This window comes from Crocodylus siamensis, chromosome 4, assembly GCF_052110815.1.
Source record: "Crocodylus siamensis isolate JL-2025a chromosome 4, ASM5211081v1, whole genome shotgun sequence".
NCBI lineage: Eukaryota > Metazoa > Chordata > Crocodylia > Crocodylidae > Crocodylus > Crocodylus siamensis.
Genome location: NC_143398.1, coordinates 185,638,743 through 185,662,961, shown reverse-complemented (window position 1 = coordinate 185,662,961; position 24,219 = coordinate 185,638,743). Strand labels below are relative to the sequence as shown.

General features: G+C 42.1%; 2 protein-coding genes across 6 annotated transcripts in view; one reads left to right on the top strand and one right to left on the bottom strand.

Moving 5' to 3' along the window:
- COQ10B (coenzyme Q10B) overlaps positions 1-10,294 on the top strand; it is a 15,817-nt gene extending 5,523 nt beyond the window's left edge. For all 5 annotated transcript variants that reach the window (XM_090045177.1, XM_090045180.1, XM_090045178.1 and 2 more), the window contains 3 exons: positions 2,222-2,414; positions 4,885-4,986; positions 8,227-10,294. In XM_090045177.1, coding sequence (XP_089901303.1) covers positions 2,222-2,414; positions 4,885-4,986; positions 8,227-8,394 — 463 coding nt within the window. In that variant the 3' untranslated portion in view covers positions 8,395-10,294. The remainder of the gene's footprint in view (positions 1-2,221; positions 2,415-4,884; positions 4,987-8,226) is intronic.
- On the bottom strand, positions 10,241-24,219 carry HSPD1 (heat shock protein family D (Hsp60) member 1). Its single transcript, XM_090045175.1, has 12 exons — positions 24,063-24,219; positions 23,624-23,800; positions 19,299-19,551; positions 18,529-18,611; positions 18,203-18,298; positions 16,083-16,176; positions 14,661-14,829; positions 14,051-14,150; positions 12,489-12,734; positions 11,674-11,848; positions 10,930-11,108; positions 10,241-10,838 (listed from the first exon to the last, which is right to left on the bottom strand). Exons 2-12 carry the CDS (start codon positions 23,795-23,797, stop codon positions 10,686-10,688), a joined length of 1,722 nt encoding a protein of 573 aa, XP_089901301.1. The 5' UTR covers positions 23,798-23,800; positions 24,063-24,219; the 3' UTR covers positions 10,241-10,685.

Sequence of the window (24,219 nt, the reverse complement as noted above, 5' to 3'; positions counted from 1 at the left end):
TTTAACTTCTGGGACAGTAATTTTCAACATTTTCAGACTCAAGTCACCCCTCAAAGTGGAAAGTTTAGCAGCACCTGATTTGAAAAAAAAACAAAACATTTATAAGCATTTAACTATATTATTAATTAATATATGGTTAATTGATTAGATCCATGAAATTATATTGTATTCACTAACCACACTGCCACCATCACTGTGGTGAGGTGGAACTGTACTGAGTGCTTCCTGTAGAGTCAGACCAGGAAGTAGCTGCCACAGTATTGTCTTGCTGCAGCCCTTCCTGGTCTGGTTTTGCAGGGTCTCTTCTGGAAACAGGTGGAACTGTCCTGTACACGTCTGTTTTCAGGAGGCTTGCCAGAGCTGAACTAAGAAGCAGCTGGAGCAGAAAGGTGTGCCTGCGTGCATTGCATCACATCCCAGTAGAACTCGTAGTTTTCAAGGTCTTGAATTGCCTGAAAGAGTTCTTTCAAACTTCTATGGAAAGTTAATTCCATAGTATTTTGAGGACTCTTTTTGAAGCTTATTTCACAATAACAAGAAAAAAAAATACAAAACAGCAATAAAAAAATGGAGGGGACAAATATTTGCTCTGGCTTGAAGGTTTGGCAAAACCAACAAAAACTGAGGCCAGCGTTCTAATGTCATAAAAGCCTTAATCTGTTTGTCTGTTCATAATGTTTTATTCACACGCTGATTGGCTGACAAACAGCCAATCAGAGTGCAAAGAAGCATTCAGACAGGTGGCAGTGTGCTGCCATGATGGCTGGCCTCCTTCTCCCTGCCTGGCTCCATGGAGGCGGTGACAACAGAGCAGACGGAAGGGGAAGGGGTGCAACAGCAGCAGCCTTGTCCCCCTTGCCCTGCTCCCTGCAGGTGGCAACAATGGAATGGGGGAGGAGGGGTGGAAGGCAACTGGAGCTGGCCTCACCACCCCCTTTACTCCCTGGAGGTGACAGCGATGGCGTGGCAGAGGGGAGGGATGGAGAAAGTGGGCTTGGGATGCCGCCTGCAGGGCCAATGCAGCGGTGATAGGGGGAGAAGCGGGCCTGATGGGGAGGGGGGATAATGGGCCTGGCCCAACATGGCAGCAGTGGGGGGAGGGAAGGAATGGTCCTGCCGCCCCATCCTGGCCGGGGCTCACTCCTCCTCCCCCCACCCCCCTGCCAATCCCCTATGTCAGCCTCAAGCCCACTCCTCCCATCCCCCTGCCTCCGCCAGGTCAGCCCAGGCCTGCTGTGGTGGGGAGGGGGGAGCAGGCCTGGATGGGAGAAAGCACAGGGCTCCATCCCTGCTTGCTTCTGCCACCTCTATCATTCTTGACAGGCAATTGGCTAGTTTTCCTCATAAAAGCCAGTTACGGACCTGCCAGGACTAAAATTTCCTTTGTTCCTTTTCCTATTTTTAAGGCTTCAAATGGAATTAGACTTACCAGAGATTCAGATGAAGGTTTTCAGTAAGAACATCAGTCAGAAATTGTCTTTTCCTCCTTTTGTAAAATCCATTTCATGTTCAAGGAGCACAACAAAACAGAGGTTTCATACTCTGAAACACTCTCAGAAACTTAATGCTGTCTGCTTATGAACATCTGTAAGTGCAGTGTTCAGAATTGTGACATTCAGCCTTTGTTTCTCTCTCTTCTCTTTTTAAAAGGCAAGTAATATAGTATCCAGTCCTACAAACACTTATGGATATAAATAACTTCATGCACATGACCAATCTTGTATTACTTAACACTTGTGTTTGCAGGATTTAGTCCCTTGAATTTAAAAGCAAAGGTCCTATAGAAACTGTTTAAACAGATAATGGTAAGCACAGATTCCCTCTCATACCAGTACTCTTCCGAATGCACATCATCACAAACAGCACCCTAGCTGTTCAAGTATCTTGTCTCTTTGTGATGATAGTAATTTAAGCCAAATTTCCTACACCTTTTTTCCTAATTTGGCTAATTGTTTAAAATGTCTAAAAATATCCAGTTGTGTTGGAGTCAAAATTGTTTCCTTACATGAGCATATTACACTGTGCAATAGGCATCTATTGTGTTCTATTTATATTTCAGTTAAAAGTTGCTAAAAGAATAAGTTTGCATAGTCACCTACTCAGAAATTAGGAAACAGTAATATTAGTTCCCAGTGCAAATTGTTCAAGCCTAGAAAGCTGTTGTATTGAACTTCTGGTCTATATGTTTTCTAGCTTGTAACGGCCATGTTTCTTTTATCAGGTATTCCATGCAGGAAATGTACGAAGTTGTTGCTGGTGTGGAGGACTACAAACAGTTTGTTCCTTGGTGTAAAAAGTCAAACATATTATCCAAACGTTCTGGATACTGTAAAGCCCGTCTAGAAATAGGCTTTCCTCCACTGGTAGAAAGATATACATCAGTTATCACTCTAGTGAAACCGCACCTGGTTAAGGTAACATTTATTTATTTATTTATTTGCGGGCTTTGTGTTCCTAATATTTTGTTTTTTGTATTTTAAATAAAATCAAGTCCTTAAGAGAGAACAGAAAATGGTGAATTAAAAAAAAAGTTAATTCTAAAGTTGCTTTGTGTGGCTCTATACTGTTGAGAATCTCTTTAAAATGGGAGCTAAAAATCAGGAAAAAAGCTTGTTTTGTGAGAAATAGCTTGCCATTATTGAGAGAGACATACCAATTCCTGTTTTCTTCATTGTAAGGTATGCTAATTTATATATATATTATGTAAGCCTCTTTAAATAATCAAATTGACTTACCCGTTTCTCTGAGCAGCGTGTATGATGCTTCAGACACTTCAACAAGAACTGTGGCATCTGACGGTCTTCTTACAGCATTCATGACTTAAATTATCTGGCCTGTCTGGGAAGGCTCAAACCGAAATGAAGGATTTTCCCTTTAACGGTGAAGGCTTGTTCAATAGCAAGACTGATGGGAAGATGAGACTAGGTCTGTTGTTATCTCTAGCATTAATTTAATCAGAAGAAAAAGAACTATACTTCATATTCTTTTAGGTTCCATAGGCAAGAAGTTACTTCTTAATATTTATCCTTTTGAATAGAAGTTTAACTATTTAGTAATATAAAAAGCAGAATAAGAGAGATTAGTTTAGGCAGAGGTTTATCACTTGAGTGGCCTACTTGTTCTGCTTACCAGTACAGGCACTAGTTTGACTGCGTGGGAACTTAAGGTGTGTTTCTGTGATATTCACTTTGCCTAATCTTTCACTTAAGAGATCATCTTGACCATATCTGTAGCAATTCCACTCCATGCTACAGAAAACTGATGATAAAATAATAGTTTGGACATGCAGTCCAATTCTACCCTTCCTCTTCCCTATTCTTTGTCGGTAGTTCTCTAGTGAAACACTGGTCAGAGAAAAAAAAGGTTTTCTTATTATGCCTGGCGGAGGTATGTTGCGAGGCAGCACAGATGGGCCCTTACTCAAAATACACTTTCATGTTTGGAGTAAAAATGATCTTCTGTTGTGGACCTGAGGAAGTCAAACACTTTCAGCAGAATGGTCAGGTTCTACATACTGACTGACCTCCATCCTGACTGGTTCTTGACCTAGAATATGCCTGCATTGACACAGCTCTCAGACTGACTTGCCAGCTACCTCTGTGCTTTATAGCTCACCTTTTTAAAAAGGCAGATCTAGCCTTGAAAAAGACTATAATACTTCTAAGATAGTGATGAGGGGTGAAGTCTTCTTCTTGGACTCAAGGACACTCCCATATTTGTTAGGCTTGTTTAAGGTAGGACTTCGTTAAAAATTTCCATTGTTCCATTCCACGGGGTCAGTGCCAGTAGCAGAGAGAACTGCTTGCTTGCTAAGTATTGTATTGTTATGGTGATTTAAAAGATCAGCAGTTAACCTAATAGGTAGCTACTCATGATGGAGTGGAAGTAGTAGTAGGAAAAGGAGGAAATATGAAGGAAAAACATCCCAGTTTGATGCATCTACTGTATCTAGAAGAACTTCAGTGGTAACATGCTGAACTTCAGGTTAGAGAAGGAACTGCATCATTCCTCCAGGAATTTCAAGCCAACTGCAAGTCTATCTTAAAGGAATTATCATTCAGTCCTACACTAGAAGTGCAGCTTGGCCAAAGCAGTTTGGCATCAAATGGAAATAAGGACCACAGCAAATTAACCTTCACATAAAAGCTTATAAAGCTAATTAATTCCTTTATACTCTTTGGGGATTTAGATAAGGACTCTATAGTCAGACCCTATCTTAACCATCTGGTTAATACTATGTGTGGGTAACTAAAGTCAAATATGTAAATTTGTGGCCAGATTCTGCTATCCTTATGCTGATGAATACCTTCATGAAATGCAGTCTTAGAGATTTGCAATAAAAGCAGTAATATGTAGGCTTTAAATGCATATCACATGTGAGCACTCAAGTTTACAAAAGCTGGTGACAGTTAAGATGTAATTCAGCTTGGCCGCTAGTATTGCCTTTTTGATGATAAACAGTATCTGAACACTGTTCTATTTATAATAAATATTTGAGTATCAGTGTATCTAACTTAACATAAAGGTTACATATTCATATGCTTTGTTTAAAAAATAATTCTACTTTCTATACCTGCAAAGATATGGGACTTTCATCTGGGTTGTGAAAACTGTTGTGTGGCTTGTAGATGGAAGTATATACCACCCATCTTTCTCTAGATACAAGACAGACCTTGCAAAGAGGACTTGGATATGTTGTATAAAATTGTGTTAGTTCACCTTGACTTCAGTGCAGGAGTACATTTGAGCTATACCACAACCTTTTATGTTTAGTTAAATGTTAAAAGGTTAATTTTCTTAATACCAGTTTCAGAAGTACACACTTTACCTTCTATATCAAGTATATGAGAGTTGAGCTGTAGCTTAACTTAAACTGTCTTCTAGGCATCCTGTACAGATGGGAAATTATTTAATCACTTGGAAACAGTATGGCGTTTCAGCCCTGGAATCCCTGGTTATCCAAGAACATGCATATTGGATTTTTCAGTAAGTACTGTAATTAAGCCCATTGTGTGGTATAAACAGGAAATGGAAACCTACTTTTAACCAGAGGAGGCTTGTGTTCCTCATAGCTACTGTTACTGAATAAAATTGCAAGTGTTTATATTTCAACCCACCAAACTTTAAATATTAATATTTGGGGTAAGTCTTATAGGCTTTACACATCAAAGTTTTTCTACAGAATTCTCTCAAGACACCTTCCTTCTACGTTGCAACCATTAGCACAGGCGACTGGTGCCGCCTTATTCAGGGGAGGCACATTTCCAGCCCCCCCGCAGTCAATCTTGCCACCCAGGGAGGGGGTCTCCTGTGGTTGATCTCGCTGCAGTGATCAGCTGGTGCTTGCAAGGGGGGGCACTCACACTCCCACTTGGCCCTCCTGCCCATTACCTAAGCAGCAAGTGTGGCCAGTCCGGGGGTGCACCAGTGCTCTCAGGGGGTGCATATGCACCCGTTTATCCCCTATATGTCACCACTGACCATTAGCTCCCAACATAAACATTTCAGGCATTTGAGTGTTTTTCCTCAAGCTGCTGTTATTTGCTGGCTAAACAAATACACCTGGCCAGAATAGTAAATCAGCAAGTCGGAATGTTACTGGGTCCATCAAAATGTTACTGGATTAAACAACCCCCCACAAATTATAAGCATCTCTGAGGGGACTTCATCAGTAGCTCTGTTCCTAAACTTTATAGATTTTGCTGTTAGGAAGAATCCACCTTATTTAGCTGAGACTTGTTTGTTTCTAATTTAATCTCTCTTTCTTATTGGTTACTATCTTGATTCTCTCTCCTTTGCACTGTTCCCCTGTCCTCTATTGGTTGTCTCTTGATCAGTACAAATACCCTGGCTGCTTCTGATGTTCTCAGCAAGACCTGTATTCTAACTAATTTGCTGTTCCAAAAACTAACTATTTGTGGTTACATCTCTCAGGGTTGTGAGGTAGCCAGCAACAAGGAGGTTTGCTCTGATGTGGTATTGTTGCAACTCAAAGCTGTATTTTCACTATTCTGATACACTGTCTGCTTTGCTAATACTTCTTTATGGGTTCTCTCCCCCCAGTGAATTTTTGTTCTAGTTTTTCCCATTTATTGTCAAGACTAACTTTATTTAACTGTGCTTTCCTGTGCTCAGGCCAATATTGCTGCCACCTGCTGGTATTCTTTTGTTTAAAAGTCTCTCCCCTATAAATAGAAGAAAGCTCTTGTCACTTGAAATGCTCCTCCCCTGGGTTAATTTCCTTCAGTCTACTGATGAGAGATTTTGCAAGCACTTGTAAAATGCAGTTTCTCATAGAACTTGGCTTGCTTGTCATTTCACTTATGGAATCTAAAAACTCCCTAAAACCCTTATACAGAAGTCTCAAAGTTCCTCCAGAAGGCAGCACTAGGCCTTTATGCTAATTCCAGTGACTTGTTGGAAACTTTGCAAGGCTTTAGCCTAAATTTTAGTCAAGTTGTAAAAGTTAGTGCCTTAAATAAATTCCAGAATCCAAATATTTTGTGCTAGGGAATCACAAACTCTTTTTTTTTTTTTTTTTTTTTTTTTTTTTAAAGGTTACTTTTAATCTAAGCCACTTTATAACATTTCAGGTGGATAGCATGTATGAAATTTGAATGTTGGCCCTGAAATGGACATTTTCCAACTTTGTGAGGGATCATCAATACCCTTAATTATGCATACCTTTTTAAAGGACAAAAATATTTTGCATTAGTGACAGAAGTAAAAATGACTGGCTTTCACACTGGACTAAGAGTTGGATGCTTATGAACTCTAATCCTTGCTCTATTACTGTAGGATTTAGCCAGTGAGTGACACCACCCTCCTCCCCATTAAATTAAAGTTATTTATTCACAGTACATTAAGAGGCTGTCACACTGGGGATTACTAAAAGTCTGTATAGGAAAAATAGACTCCAATGGTGTTTATCGACCTTAAATTCAGTAGTTTGAGTGTATACAGCTGTAGACACTAATAGCAGAGTTTACCACAATCTTCACGTATGTGACTAGGTATTAAGTTTTATGCAATAATTGAGCCATTAGGTGAAATAATTATAACTTTTAAAGGTATTACAATTTTAAATCTGAGCCTTGGGCAGCTGCTTGTTCCAGTAGGCTAATGTGCCAGTATTCAGTCACTCTGCTGCTGCTAACTTTATCAGCAACCTTTAATGAGGTAGGTACGTCTAACGTAAGTTGCATTTGAGCTCGTAAACTGGGGGGAGGAGGTGGGAAATACTGCATGTGGGCCAGATTTGGCCCACCAAGGGATTTTGTCCAGCTCACATGGGTTGGTTCTTCAGCCCTGCCTGTTATGGCCCCAGCTTAATTTACAAGAATATGTTAGCAGGGAGGATCAGGTCTAATAATTGCCACTTCAGTAGAAAGTTAGGGCTTGTTGTGCAGGTGATGCTTCTACTTTGGTCCCATTTTGTGCTCAAGGGGAAGAGTGGAAACCATTCTTTCCCTTAAGAACGGAGATAAGGAGGAATTCTTGAGATGCTGTGTGAGAATAGTAAGTGCAGTCTGCAGGAAGATTAAAACTATAGCCAGAGCCACTGAAAAATGAACAAGAGTAACAGTTGGCATCCCTAACTTACAATTGTTATTCTTGCTTTAAATGCAGCTTTAGCACATTACAAACCACGACAGGACTCGAGGTAAAAACAAATTTAAGTGTTAAAATGAAGTCTTACCTCAGTGTCTCATGTCTAGTCATATCCTCCACACATTTCACCTTCATTTTTTTTTTTGTAAAGATCCTTGGCTTGCTGTAGCTTAGCTGTCAGTCTTCATTGACCTGTCCATGCTTTACCAGTACCAATCTTTCTTCAAACAACCTTTCTCCTCATTGCATGGTTTACCTTTTTTTTATTCTTTCCTACTGCTCTGACTTGTTTTTTTCCCCTCAGTGTTTTGGGATAGTTTAGACTATGTATCTTTGTACAATGCAGCTCAATTTTTTTACAATGTCCTCTTTGACAGAAATATCAGTGCTTTTTCTAAAATGGTAGATACCACCTATCCTTCAGATGATAAGTGTAGCTTCCCTTACAAGTCTTGAGAGTTTAGAAATATTCTTTTCCCTACAACTTGCATACAAAGCAATGGGAAACTTGAAAAAAAGTTGTATGCTTACAGTAGAAGAGTTCCTATAGGGTAATTCTTGACATTTGGTTGCAGGGGTAGATGCTGGAATAATCTTTCTTCATTTCTCACACAGATTTCCTTTGAATTTCGGTCACTCCTACACTCACAGCTTGTTACACTGTTTTTTGATGAAGTGGTTAAGAAGATGGTAGCTGCCTTTGAAAAAAGATCATCCAAACTCCATGGTCCAGAAACCAGTATACCTCAAGAGTTTATGCTTCATGAAGTTCATCACACATAAAAAGAACTACTAGCCCATCTATCTTGATTGTAAACTAGTTTTGTAAACTTTATTTATAAGAAAGGTGCTTTTCTCCTTTTGTGGGCATCTGTCAGCTTAGTGTATCATATTACTGTACAAAACATGGACATATGCAGCCTGATGTAAATAGAATATTCAAGTTTCAATCAAGTGCAATTTAAGGTGTTAAGTGTAAAAACTGAAGGGCAGCTAGTATAACCTAGCCAACCATAACAACCTTCCTTTTTCTGCCAAGCAGTTTTCATTGTACAGATCATAACAAAACTTCGCTTTCTCTAAACTTTTTTTTTGCGGTGTTTGTTAATATATTATTCAAGTTTAAGTTATTAGTAGTTAAAGCCTGTACGTTTGTAACAATGTATTGGTATCAACCTGAACAAAATCTGGCAATGTTAAAGGATAGTTCTCTTAAGAGAGATCTTGCTCCTTTACTGTCAGTAAGGAATGCACTATTACCTTTTTTCAATATTTTAACTGACAGCGCTCTAGTGGGAAAGGGAGGTTGAGTCATAGTTACTAATGCAGTTGTATATACTGACTACTTATCTGCAGGGCAGTAAGCCATCAGCATTGATCAGAAGTAAAATTGGTAAGCAAATTCCTTTAAAAATAATGGCAAGTCTAAAAGGCACAAATACAAGGGGAATTTTAAATGCAGCACTTGTAGCCACACCCAGCCTAAACTTTTATCAACCCATGTAGGAAAAGAAGTGAAGGCCATGCTGCTGTAAGTGCTGTGCACCTGGCAGCTGAGTTTGAATGCTCTATGCTGTCCAAATCCTCCACTCCTACCTTCCAGCTGTAGTTAGATATGGGATGCCCTAATATTTGGTTGGCTAACTATGCATTCAAACATCAAAATCTGTTTTCAGTAAACTCTGCTAAACAGAGTGCACTGGAACATTAGAACATCAATGAGGGGTAAACACCATTTAATATTTAGAAAGGACATTTTAGAGTCTCAGCTGGGAAACTGATTAGGGTTGGTAAATGTTTCCTCTCTGAAGTGGGAGAGACTTGAAATGGATTCTTCAGATGTAACAGGAGAGCAATTAGGTTTGCAAGCCTTTAATATAATCAACTGAAAAACCTATATCCCTTTTACTTTTGTTACAGTAAGTTGCCAGATTTATACTGAAAGCTTGTTTACATTAAGGCAAGTAGTATTTTAAAGCACAGTGGCATTTACAATTAACCAAAGTTAGCCCAATGGGACTAGGGAATAAAAAGAAATTTCTTTTTGGGCAAAGAAGTAAAGGAAGCAAGAGGAGGGAAGATCACTCTTGCTACATTAAGATTCTTCCTAAAATACCAGCTAAAAAACATCTGCACGTGGAATGTTCTAGTTGTTTTTGGTGACACAAAACTGTTGGTCTCCAAGGTACTCATTTACTCAGCACTGGAAGAAGCAGGTCTTGGAAAAGAAATTTCTTTTCTTAAAAGGAAACTCAGGAAGCATATCCTTTTCACATCAACTGTTCACGAAGATTTTTCCCCTACTGCTGCTAAAAGAATCTATCTTGTCTCCATATATGAAACCAAATAAATGCTCCAGGAGTAGAGTAAAAGTTAATATACATAACTTACTTCTCCATTAGCACTTGAGTACATTTTTAAAAGTGATGCTAGCTGAGCCTGGATGCATTTCCTGCCAGAGTCTTATAGGACTACAGCTAGCCCCAAGAATAAGATGCTTCTTATTAGTGAGGGGAAGACTGTTTTGTAAAACATAGCTACCCCAAGTGTTCCAAGTACTGGTGTCAGAGTTCTCTGTTCATTAAGTCATGTTAACTAGTATTTGTGTACAGGTGAATAAGGTGATACATTTCATAACTTTGAACAATCTATTTTATTAGATAAAGGTTGTCACATAATTGTATATTTGTCTACTTTGTACACTTTTTTAGTCTTCCACACCATGGCTTTCGAGTTTTCTCCAGTAGTGGCAAGCACCAATAAATTCCAAAACAGAATTAAGCGCCTTGATTGGGTTTAAAGCAGACAATTGTTGGTACAGGGATCTCGCACCCAGTATCAGGAATGTACAAATGTCTTTATTCAAAAATACAGAATAAATTATCTGTAGGCATGGACAATGACTGTAAACAATTACATGTGTTTAACTGAAATCCAGTAACTGATGGTTACAGTGATTCTTTTAAAAACACCAGCCTCACTTCAGTCACTATCCATCCTCTTTCACTGACTAGGTTTTCATCAAACTGTCAGCCTCAACCATCACAGTTCATGATGCATTGTTATTCCAGGAATTAGAACATGCCACCTCCCATTCCTCCCCCCATTCCACCCATTCCTCCCATTGCAGCTTCCTTCTCCTCTTTAGGAATTTCTGTAACTACAGCTTCTGCTGTTGATAAAAGGGAAGCAACACCTGCAGCATCCATCAGAGCAGTTCTTACGACCTAAAAATATGAAAGAAAAATTTAATGCCAATTTCCCCAAGAGCGAAGTATGTCTGAAAGTATTTTGCAATGAACAAAAGATACTATTTACCTTTGTTGGGTCAATGATTCCTTTCTCAACCATATTCACAAAATCACCAAGCATAGCATCATAGCCAATTTCTGGCAGGCTCTGCATGATTTTTTCAACTATCAATGATCCTTCAACACCTGCATTCTTAGCAATAGTCATTGCTGGAATTTTCAGTGTTCTCTTAATGATGTCTATGCCTTAAAAAAATAAAAATCAACACTTGGTATTCTACAGCAGACCCACACATTTTACTACCATCTCAGATTCACCATTTTTCCTGATTTTAAAGAGGAATTAAAAAACCCCCCACAAACTCCTGCCTTCCCCCAGGAAAATACTAAGATAGTGACCCAACTCCTGGCAACTAAAGCATCATTTTTATTTTCTACAGGAATAGCACTTAACACTCCATGCTCAAGCCATGGCACATATATGACAAATTACAATTCAGAAACAAAGCATGCTATCAGATTAGAAGTAAAGAATGTTTCATTAGGAATCAAAACATTATTATATTAACAGTGGTTATTTCATCAATGGTTTTAGAAGTGAAGTTTTAAACAGCTGATTTCCTGCAGGCTGGTCCACAAAAAAAATGTTTCTTTACACATTAATAGAAGACTGAATATGTTAAGCAAAAACAATGATAAGCCTAAAAGAACAGAATAGACTTAAATCACATGTACTGTGATTTTTACAGGTTAGAATATGGCTTAAGGAATGTATTAGTGCATCAAATTGAACCTAATTTATTTTGCTTACCAATTCTTTGATCTTCATTGACTGGAGTTATAGCATCTAGTGCTGGAATGCATCGAAGTAATGCACAACCACCTCCTGGGACTATGCCTTCCTCTACAGCAGCACGAGTAGCGTTCAGCGCATCAGTTACTCTGTCTTTTTTCTCGTTCACTTCAACATCACTTGTGCCGCCAACCTAGAGCAAAAAAAATAAAGTTGTGTAAAATGCTGCAGATTCCAGAAGTCCTGCAGACCACTTTGCCAATAGATTTCTCCATCTAAATATTAAAAAGAAGCCAATCAAAATTAATTTTAGGATTTATTCAGACAGCGCGTTATGTGCATAGTGCGTTATGTGCATGGTGCCTGTTACGTACCAAGCAGTTTCTATTTAACCACTTTACACAGCCAGTCTGCAATGTCCCTAGCCCCTAAACCTTGAGAGGAAGCCCAACTCAGCACCTTAACTAAGGCCATCACAAAGCTAAATAAAATACACTTTTGGCATATACACATTATGTTACCATATAAAGGGTTTCCCCCCCTTTAAGCTCCCTAAAACCCACCTCAGGTTTGGAGGACCCTCAGGTAGTGGTAAATTAAGTACTTACACTTGACTACTTCACTGGTTAAAATCAAGGTTTTTTTAAACTTAATGTTCACTTGTATGCGACCAAAGAGGCACCAGTCCTGCACTTAAAAGACTGAGGCATTATGGTAAATTGCAAGCCTTCAAGGAACCAAATATATGACCATCAGCCAAAAAATGCTAATAAAAGTATTAAAGACTACTGTCTATTTGGTAAACACCGGAAGAAAGATGTTTAATTCCTCACCTTTAGTACTGCTACTCCATCAGAGAGTTTGGCCAGTCGTTCATTCAATTTCTCCTTCTCATATTCACTTGTAGTAACTTCTAACTGTTCAGCGATTTCTAGAATACGTTTTTCAATTTGAGCCTTTTCTCCCTTCCCTTTCAGGAACATAGAATCATCTTTTGTCACAATGACCTCTCCAACTTTGCCAAAGTCATGAGGCTGAATATCTTCTATATTCAGGTTTAAACCCTCTTCTCCAAATACCTGAAATATTACATAAGGGGCTTGGAATCCAAGGTCTTCACATAAAGATACTAACCAAAAATTGCTAACAGAAAATAGTAGAACAATTCCACAATAGAAAATTCACCATCAGATGCCTAAACTGTTAGGGACAAAAACTGGACAGTTTTGAAGAGGGGTATGATTTTAGTAGTACAGGAAACGCTTTGTTATCAGGCACCATGGGGAATGCCGGATAACCAAATATACCCATTACCTGAGGCCTGAACAGGTGTCTTTGCCAGTGGGCACTTCCAGTTTCGCTTTTGCCATGTCAACTGACATGCCAGTTAATGGAGCACGCAGGTTTGTAAGGTGCTGGATAACATAGCTTTTGCTGTACTACAATATTTTAGTAGTACTGAAAGCTTTCACGTTTTTCAGACACCAGGTTTGACAGCTGTTTACAAGGACATATCAGGCATCAAGTAGTTACCCTGTCTTATCTCAAGCTATTTCCAAAGCCTTTTCTTTTCTTTACATTGGGACAAGGAAATGGAAAAAAAAAAAATACTTGTCTGCTTGAAGCAGGGGAAAAAACCCTGAACTACCAGCAATGCATTCAAGGCTCACAAATTAAACCCTGCTTGCCGACTCTTTACATTTAGTCTCTTTAGACTTAACAGAGGAAGACAATGGTGTATTCTCACTGTTTAAACTTCAAACTCAAATATCTGGCAATAATTATAATAAGGAAAATAATCTTGAACTTCTTAGGCTTTATTCACTCAGACACGTTTCTTCTTTTCCACCCAGTTACTACTGATTTCAAGGGAGTCAAGTCAGTTAAGAAAAAAAGAGAAACTAACAATTAATTGCATTGTGAATACCAAAAAAATTAGAAATCAAGCATTCAGGTGACATTTAAGAGGTTTTTGAATATTAAGGGTCTCAAATGTAGCTACAGAACAATTCAGACAGTAACAGCAGAACCAGTCTTCCAGAACAGCTCCCTTTCAAATACTTCTCATTTGAAGAGCTATAACCCAAGAACAAAGAGGTTACATACCCAACCCATCACTCAGACTACCAAACAGCACCAAATATAAGGCAGACACATGTCACTGAATGGCATGGTAGATGTCTAATTGCCATCCAACCTGCATCAATTGTGAACCCGTGACTTAGAAAATTCAGTAATGAACTTTGCATATCCATCACTTCCATTCACTAAGCTAACAAATAAATGAATAAAAAGTAGACTGGGGGGGGGTTTGGGAAACAGCAACACAATTAAAATAGCACTTGGTGAGACCATTAAATTCATATACATTTTTCTATTCTCACAGTGTACTTACAGCGCCACCCGTAGCAATTGCCATATCTTTAAGCTGGTTCTTTCTATTGTCTCCAAAACCTGGTGCTTTTACAGCAACAACCTGAAGGCCAACCTTTAGTCTGGAAAGAATTAATGCAGAACATCAAGATTCTACTGGTGTTAAATTAGGTTGTATGACTATGTTCTTTGATTAACTGTTTGGGTTTCAGAAATCACCTGAGCTGACCACAGTTACTGTCCCCTAGGTATTACTTAGGCACTGGTGCTCAAACCCAGCATATGGGTCAGATCTGACCCCCCGCACTGTGTCGTATGGTTCTTGGGGCAACCCTTGGGTTCTGTAGTGAGTTCCATAGGCCCTGCACATTGGATTCGGCACACAGGGCAGCACAGGGCTCAGTTCCAGCATGCAGACCACTTCTGTGACACTCACATGGCTTGTGGGGCCAAAATGCTGAGCACCACTTAGAGCATAATCTAAATAAAAAGGAATGCAACCCTGTTGAAAAGCCAACATGCACTTTTGACCTTGGTGTTCTTTGATGTAAGCAGTCTAATCCAGAAATATCCATTATTCTAAAAGGATAAAGGAACAGCTGGCTAAGTGACAAAGCTATTGCAAGGCTTACCTGTTTAAGACTAGAGTACTGAGAGCCTCACCATCAACATCTTCAGCAACTATGACTAAAGGTTTACGGTGAGCATTGGCAATTTCAAGAGCTGGAACAATGGACTGAACACTGGAAATTTTCTTCTCACTTATTAAAACATAAGCATCCTGGAATTCACATTTCTGTCCTGCAGAGGCAATACACACTGTGTGAACCACCTTTCACTGAAAGCATATATTAAGTTACACTTTGCACCCCAAATTCCAATCAAATTTAGCCTTCGTGCTCTCCATGTTTTTTTTTTTTTTTTGCCAAGGCATGTTGCCTTATGCTCTGCCTCTCAAAAATATTGTACAATTGATAGAGAAACTGGTTTGCATGCTGTTTAAGTTACAGCAAGTTAAATTAAAACTGCACCAAAAAGCTGTATTAATTTAATTTACATTTGGTGTCAAACCAGAACAAAAACAAACAGCTAGGCACTTCGGCTTTGGCACATATTCCTGGATATACAATTGAGAATTCTTGAAGCTACTCAACACTTCATCTTGGAGTAAAAGGAGAGCAGATATCAAGATCCTTTACCATTTTGAAAATCTCTTCTTTGGAATGTAGTTCTTTTATACTCCTGTAATAAGAGTCCCAGTGTTTCTCAAGCCCATGGATTACAACCCAAAATGAATCATGAGAATATATGAAAGGGTCATGAACAAATTAAAATAAATAAATAAATAAACAAACAAATAAACAAACAAAACAAACAAGGGAAGCCATGGCTTTTCCCTTGCAGGCTGTCAGGAATTCCAGCCTGCAAGGGGCTGCTTGGGGCCCCCCATGCTCCCCACCCTGGGGAACTGGGGTCTGGAGGCAGTAAGCTAAGAGTGAGGGGTTGGGACTGGCCAATATTGACAAGTGGGTTCTGGTACAAAAAAGGTTGAGAACCACTGAACTAGACAAAGTGAACTTGTATCTTGCATATCATTTTTATTCGGTTTAACTGTAAGTGATGGCAGCATAAGTCTCAGATTTCAATTCCAATCTCATTCCGTCTATACTGTGATTTGAAATAACACCATTCTGCTTACAAGACAACCAATACTTTTTTTTTTTTTTAAACACCTGCTAGTTTAACTGCGTATTCAGCTTGCGATTAGAAAAGCAAGCTTTATTTTCTGGCTATGCAACAGGAATAGTAAGATGTTATAGTCGGAATGGAATCTAGTTCATGCTTCCTTTTGCGAATGCAAAAATCAGAACAGTGAGCAAAGGTAAACACCAGACAGACAAGTCTCAATGCACACACATTATCTAAATTAATCTGCACCAATTTTAGTTAGCATTTGACACTAAATTCACTTGACCTGAACTACATGATTTTTTTTGCCTTTTTCTGCATGCAGAGCAACACAAATTCATCAATGATACCTTTTGCTAACTCACCTTTAGCTGTATTAATGAAATATGGAGAGATGTAACCTCTGTCAAACTTCATGCCTTCAATGATTTCCAACTCGTCGTTCAGAGTTTTTCCATCCTGTTAAATGCAATAAAAAAACATTACATCTATAATTTTGGTGGTAAACAAAATGCCTCTGTGCCTATTTGTAACATACTAATCATTGCAAAATTAGCTTCTATTCCACCTCCACTGCAAATGAGTTCATGAGGTTCTCTGAGCCCTAGAGATGCACCAGTATATTAGTGCCATACTGGGCCAACACCAATAAAATGAAAATTAACATTATCAGCTTTTTTTGGCCAACGTAGCTGATAATGTCGCTGATAAATATAATATGCCTTTTGGCAGACAGCACACACGCATGTGCATATGGCCAGGAATGCAGCCAGGCAACATGGACAACAGCAGCCTGCAGAGAAGTCTGTGGAAGAGGAAGAGGTTGGGGGGGGGGGAAAAAAATCAGGTCAGGGCCCCCACAATGAAGGAAGGAGCAGGGCAGGGGCACTGCTCAGCCAAAGCAGTGAATGGAACCCAGTGCCAGGCTGGAGAGTGGATAGAGCCATGAGCAGCTTGCCTAAGGGGCACAGGGCTCCCTGGGGAGGCATACACCACCTGGATTTGCACACAGGGTGGATATAGGCTGCCTGCTAAGGGCAAGAGCCTGTGCCAGCTGCATGCCCCCTGTCCAGCAGCAGAGGCAGCAAGTTGCGCTCCCTGCTGCCATGCAGGCAGGAGACACGTGGCCAGTGCAGGGCTCAGGAGGGAAAGGCAGCAGGGCAGAAAGCCCTGTGCCCACATCTGCCCTCACCCCGCTGAGCTCCCCACCCCCGGTCCCGTTTGCTGCCCTGGCTGGGAAGCACCCTCTGCCCCACCATGGGGGACCTTGATCTGTCCCCCACAATGCCCCTTCCCCTCCACAGAGTTGTCTGCAGGGAGCTGCTCTCCACACTACACAGCTGCATTCCTGTAAATATCAGTTATTGGACTGGCACTGGCTGATATGCCTGGTTAATAATCAGCTATTGGGATCAGCCAAGAACATCTTTAGACTTTTCTAAAAAGGTTACATGAATATATCATCTCAAATAGTATAAAAGAAAAGTAATACTCCCTATTTCATGATGATCTCTAATCCTTAACATATCTTCAAGTTACCTTTATATAGGTGTGTTTTTTTTTTAAAAAAAAAAAAGCATCTTAACCAAAAAAATATATATATAAAAATAAAAATCAAGTAATACAATAAAATTTAAATCAGATTTTTATTAAAGAAATCCAGGCTTTTTTTATTTTTTAAAAAAGAAATAGTTGATTTTTAATCTACCCCGATCAGCAGGGAGGCAAAAAACAGAAGTTTTAAATATGGCGTAGTTTTTGCCTCCTGCCACTGATTGGCCAAGGTCCCCTGACAGCCCCGCTACTTCCTGCTGAGCAGCCAGGAAGCAAAAACTGTACCATATTTAAAATGGCAGTTTTTGCCTCGCCACTGATTGTGAGCAAGCAGCAGGGCCCTTCTCCCAATCAGTGGCAGGGTGGTGTGCAGAGGAAACTGCAAGATTAAAGGAACTGTCATGCAGCACATTTCAGCTGCAATTTCGGTCGGTCTCCAACTATAATCAAGCTCTAGTGAGCAGAATACATAGTGCATGTGAAAACAATGCATCAGTGCTAGCCTGTGGGCCAGATCAGGAGATCTGGTGGCAAGGGAGCCAGGGTAATTAATATTGCTACCCCTCTTCCACTGCCCAACTCCCAAGCCCAGCACAGCTACTTCTTAGCTGGGCCATGCCCCCTCCCCTCCATGCAGTCAGTTCCAGGCCAAACTAACTCCTATGTGGCTGGATCCAGCCTGCAGGCAGACTTGGCACTGCCCATCCAGCCCGCAGGGAAAAAAAATGTTGAGCACCACTATGCCATACCATAAAGAAGCCTATATAACATGTACCAAGTTCAGACTTTAAATTAGAACCATTTTAAATCACAAGCAATGGATGCATATATTGCTGTTTATTTAGACCTCCAGTAAAACGTTTATGCAACTTAAATTTCTTTCAGAAAATTGCATGAACTTTTCACCAGGCACAACAAAAGTTATGTTTACCTTAACTGTGATAACTCCCTTCCGTCCAACTTTTTTCATGGCATCAGAGATTATGTTGCCAATTTCTTGGTCTCCATTTGCTGAGATTGTGGCAACCTGCAACGGTATACAGTCATTTTTTTCCTCAATTGCCCTTGAGCAGCTGTCTAAAGAAGCATATACAACAGTAAGCCATTTCTTCCCCTGTAAGTCTAACAGAAGTAACTACAACAGTGAGCCATAAATATCAGTACTCAAAATAGTCTGGCTGGCTCCCATTAGCATGCCTTTACTTGTTTATTAATTTCTTCTGTTGGATGGAACATTATTATAGTCACAAGAATTACCTGGGCAATTTCTTCTGGAGTTGTAACAGGTTTAGACAGTTTCTTTAATTCAGCAATGACAGCATCAACTGCTAGCATCACACCTGATAGAAGAATGAACAGATAAACCTTATTAAATGACTATTTACATGGTACAGAATAGAATAGAACTGAACAAGGTTTGAAATTCAAACACAAAACCTGTGCCTCATTGCAAGTCACATAGCACAAAGTTCTGTGTGCCACACACACATACACAAGCTTTTTTGGCCAAGTATACACCAAAATTGTCCACTGCTGAATGCAGAAAAACAAGACTTTCCCCCAAAGTTACAAACAGATATTAACAAATCCAGTTCATCTACTTTTTTTAAATATTCCATAGAAAACATGCAGAAGTGTCAGGAAAGGAGAGGCAGAGATAGCTTTGATACTACTTAAGCTGAAGTCATACAAACTAAAGGGAGCACTCTGTTCACATAACAGTATATTAACTTTTATAAAAGTTACACACTAAAAAGTATTAGGCTTATTAGAAAACTGAATTAATGAATGGCAATTTACTAAAAGTATTACTATGATCTAACAAGGCAAGAACACACATCTGTACTGCCAATTACCTTTTTATATACATGAAAAGTACTGAGCATTTATAGTTGTGCTCCAGGAGGGGTGGAGAGGCTTTAATTACAGTGGCTCTGACAGCTGCTCTAATTAAAGTACCTGAAGCATCACGTGTATCAGCATCCCTGCATTGAAAAAAAAAGGTGACTGCTAACAACATTTCTTACCTCTCCTGATTTCCACTGGATTAGCTCCTTTGCTGATCTTCTCAAAGCCCTCCTTTGCAATGGCACGTGCAAGGACTGTTGCAGTAGTGGTACCATCTCCTGCTTCTTCATTTGTGTTGTTGGCAACATCTTGCACTAGCCTGGCTCCGATATTTTTATATTTGTCTTTCAAATCAATTGCTTTGGCTACTGTCACACCATCTTTTGTCACCTTCGGACTTCCCCAGCTTTGCTCAATAATAACAGTTCTTCCCTATATCGATGCAAGCAAAAATATTAAGTCTCTGACATCAAGCAGCAAAGATGAAAGATCTATTAAGACTTACCAGCTAAACCAAATTAACAGGTAACAGAAAAGGAGTATTACACAGACACCTCGCTCTTTCTGCACGTGCTCAAGCATGTTACTGCTGGGAAACAAAAAACTACAGGGATCTGGGTTTTCTATTTGTGATGGAAAATGTGTGTTTTCTCCTTTAAAGGAGAAAAACGGGTGAGAACTATGGGTTTTGTGCACCCATGGACATGACAGACAGGCAGTATGGTAGAGAACAGCTCCCTCCAAGTTAAATCTATGGGGGTGGGGCAAACAAGACAGAATGCGTGGGGAGAGGGAAGACAGGCAGTGTGCCCCCTCTCTAAATAACTGTCCCCAGAGGAGCGTGGGGCTGTAGCTGGGCTAGACCAGCTCTGGGTAGGAGCCATCTTCATGACTGTGCAGGAGGGAGCACCAAGCTACCAAGGTGAGCCACCCCCTGCCCGCCCAGGAGCAGCAGGGAACACAGCTCCATGCTACTGCACTTCACGTTGGCAGCCATGGCAGGACCACATTTCCCCCTATGCTGGGTCCCACCTGCTAAGCTGCAGAGACTGCTTCTGCACAGAGTTCATCCACCCAGCTTGAGCCCTGCACACTGCTGCAGGAACAGAAATCTAGCACCCCCTTCAATACATTACCCCTACCCCACATCGCCTGAGCCCACCCTCCCCTTCACACAGAGGGGCGGGGGCCTAGGGACAGCGGGTCAAGAGTGAGGGTCACCTGCAGGGCCAAGGGGCTGTTTGTTGGGAGCGAGGGGCAGCAGCACAGGCAGGGCATTGGCATATTGGGGCTGTTCACAGCCATAAGGTAGTGGGGACAGCTGCAGCTGGACTTGTATCCTGGTGAGTAAAAGTAGTAAGGGGAGTTCCGATTTTCCATGATAAAAATCGGAAATTAAGCACCAAAATATATAGGCAGCTAGAATTTATTTTATATTATGATTGAGGCACTGGTATGCTTCCACATTTGTTTAAAACTGTAAATATATCAATAAAACATATTTATACATACACGCACACTAATGGTACTTCATCGCCAAAAATGTGGATCTGGGGATTTTTTAAAATTTTTTTTTAAAGAGAATTTGGGATTTTTAAACAGAGAAACCCAGAACCCCTGTGTAAGGAATATCAACTAGTCTCAACACAGGCCTTTGACACTGACTCTCACCCCATTCTCATTAAAAAACTGGGGGACCATGGTGTTGACACCTACACAGCCAAACAGGTAGCTAACTACCTGGAGGGCCATACCCAGAGTGGTAGTGGACAGGTCATTTTCAACCTGGAGGGATGCGGGCAGTGGGGTTCTGCAGGGCTCAGTCCCGCACTGTTCAACATCTTCATCAGCGACTTGGACGAGGGGGTAAAAAGCACCCTGTTCAAATTTGCTGATGACACCAAGATGTGGGGGGATGTGGGCACGCTAGACAGGAGGAACAGGCTGCAATTGGACCTAAACAGGTTACAGGGGTGGGCGGATAAGAACAGGATGGGATTCAACACTGACAAGTACAAGGTGATGCCTCTGGGGAGGAAGAACCAGCACCATACCTACAGGCTGGGGAACTCCCTTCTTGTCGGTTCAGGGGCAGAAAAAGATCTTGGAGTCATCATTGATGCCAAGATGTACATGAGCCAGCAGTGCGGGGATGCAGTCAGGAAGGCCAACCATACCTTGTCATGCATCCACAGATGCATCTCAAGCAGGTCCAGGGAGGTGATACTCCCCCTCTATGTGGCACTGGTCAGGCCGCAGCTGGAGCAGTGCATCCAGTTCTGGGCGCCGCACTTCAGGCGGGATGTGGACAACACAGAGAAGATCCAGAGGAGGGCCACTCGCATGATCAGGGGGCAGGCCCTATGAGGAGAGGCTCAGGGACCTGAACCTGTTCAACCTCCACAAGAGAAGGTTGAGGGGGGATCTAGTCCCCTGTTACAGAGGGGACCAGCAGGCATTAGGAGAGTCCCTGTTCCCCCCGAGCACTACCAGGACTGACTAGAAATAACGGTCACAAGCTGGCAGAGGGTAAATTCAGATTAGACATCAGGAGGCGCTACTTCACTGTCAGGGCGGCTAGGATCTGGAACCAACTTCCAAGAGAAGTGGTGCTGGCTCCTACCCTGGGGGTCTTTAAGAGGAGGCTAGATGTACACCTCACTGAGGTTGTCTGACCCCAGTACTCTTTCCTCCCATGGCAGGGGGGTCAGACTTGATAGGGTCAGAAGGGACCTGAGCAGATCATCAACTATGAAACTTGATATTTGCTTTTACTCCAAAGCAGAATGCATGCAAGACCACTCAAGATTTAGAACCTTAAGACCCACCCATATTAGCCAGGAGCCCAGAGGTTAAGACATTCACCTGTAATGCAAGAGACTCAAGATAATCTGTATTCTGAATCAGCCAGACCAAGTCCTTGAAGCCTATCAATATCTCAACCTCATGTTCCCCAGAAATACCAGGACATCAGGAACACAGAAAGCATTAAAAGTGTCAGATCACAGTGTCTCTGCTATATTATGGTTGTCTGATAAGGAATGGGGGCCTAAAAACAAACCTCTGTATAGTTTCTCCTCCCCCACCAAGGAAAATCCCAAGGGTCAGGGGAAAAAAAAGACAAAAGAGGTTTAATGACACTCCATCTGTATCATTTAATTTGCCCTTCACTGCCTCTAAACCCGTTGCATCCTGCCACTAGCATGCTTCCCCTTCACCCATCCCCGCCAATTTCCTAATCTCAGTTCCTCTAGTCCATTTACTGCATGCTGCAAGATCCCATTAAGGGTGCCATGCCACCCAGCCCACCCCTGTGAGAGCAGGTAAATGCCCTCTTTCCTCATCTGGTACTCTGAACCTCCCCTAGCTACCCCAACATTACCTGCTGCTGCCCATCCCCACAGGCAGCCCCTTTGCCAGCTGCCTTCCATCCATCTCCCAGCAGCGTGATCTGCTGCAGGAAGGCAGGTGAAACAATGCTTTGAAGCCTGCCTCATCCTCTCCACTCCCCCATGCTCAGAGGGCCAGCTGAGGAGATGGTGGCCAGCAAGGGACCTCACAGGATCAGCAGCCCTGGACCCCTCAAGTACTTGGAAGGGAAAGAGAGGGGAGGCTAGTAATACGAAGGGGAGGTTTGTTTTATTTGAAAAGCAAAAGCCTCAAGGAGTAAGATGAGAAGATACCAGCTGATGAAATCAAGAAACAGACTGCCAACTTGTTTCTCATAGTCCGAGCAAATGTCAATGAGCAGATTTCTGAACCACTTCGTCTCACAAGCCATAGTTTGTGATTAGACTACTGCTATTATGACTTTTACAAGCTTAACAGAACTATGGCTCCATCAAGAAATGCAAGATGAACATACTTCTTTAAAGAAGAGGGCAGAGGAACTGCGTGATAAAACACATTTGCCTTTGAAAATGAATCTGAGTGGACCCTACATGCTAATGCCTTGCTTCATTAATGCAATTACAGTCACTCACCGGGATTAAGGGAAGGCAGAAGCACCTCCAAAACTACACCCTATGGCAATATCCTCTCATCCGCCCATTATTACCATACTGTAATTAATGAAATCAAGCAGCTGATGGGCATAAAACTAAAAATATAATGGGCTTCCCTTGAGCAAGAGCTGAAACCCCCTTGCTCTCCTGTCATCTGAGAACAGGAAACAAGAGCAGCCACATGGTTTAGCTCAGGGCACAGCTGGCAATAAAGGCTGTACATCCTACACACCATCATTTCTTCCCTCATGCTTTGCAGGCAAGTCATGAAGATGTTTCCCATCTACAGAGCCTGGAGGCAAAGGCTCCCAAGAAGCTGCTCCCCTCAGAAGAGCTAGTCACGTGCACCAGCAGTTCAAGCAAAGTGTGGCCCTCGGGATTTTGCTGGCGCCATGCCTGCCTCCCTCCCCCTTCCCCCGTTAAAGGAGACAGATGAAGAGAGCTCCTCCCTGTCCTGCCGGAGCAAGGCCAGGGCAGCCGTACAGGGGCTGCGCAGCTACCTTGGGCCCCATAGTGAGGGCGACGGCGTCGGCCAGCAGATCGACCCCCTGCAGCATAAGCGCGCGCGCGTCCGGCCCAAACTTCACGTCCTTGGCGTAGGCGCGCGCGGAGGGTGGCGCGAGGGCCCGGCCCAGCGGCCGCAGCCGACGCAGCGCGGCGGGGACACGCAGCATTTTCTAAGAAGAAAACAAAGACAGCCTCAGCCGCACCGCCCGGGAATCTGGGCCGAAACCCCGCGCGAAACTGGAGGACGGGAAGCCCCGGCCCGCACCGCAATCGCTATCCGGTCCCCCCACGTGCGCACCGCGCCAAGGCTAACGACACGGCCAGGAGACCGCCCCCCTCCCGATGTACGTGCGGCCGGGCGCTCTCTTCACTGCAGAAACAAGCAGCAGCAGCAACCCCAGCCCCAGCGCGGAGGCCGCGGGCACCCCTCACCAGACGAGCGGCGGGCGCGAGGCGGCGGCTGCGCGAGCGGGCGGGCTCTGGCAAGTGCCTGGAGGACGCACGGCGCTTTCAGGCTATGCCCCTCCCCCCGACCGGGCAGCGACCCATGTGCAGCTCCGCGCGGCCGCCCCGGACCTAGCACTGCGGC

Excerpts from the sequence above, each read along its gene's own strand:
- HSPD1 (XM_090045175.1), bottom strand. The coding sequence starts at position 23,797 with ATGCTGCGTGTCCCCGCCGCGCTGCGTCGGCTGCGGCCGCTGGGCCGG. Across the intron at positions 16,177-18,202 it reads AGGGAGTTATCACAGTTAAG|GATGGAAAAACTCTGAACGA; the intron begins GTAAACATAACT and ends TGCATTTAACAG. Across the intron at positions 12,735-14,050 it reads CAATTGCTACGGGTGGCGCT|GTATTTGGAGAAGAGGGTTT; the intron begins GTAAGTACACTG and ends GTAATATTTCAG.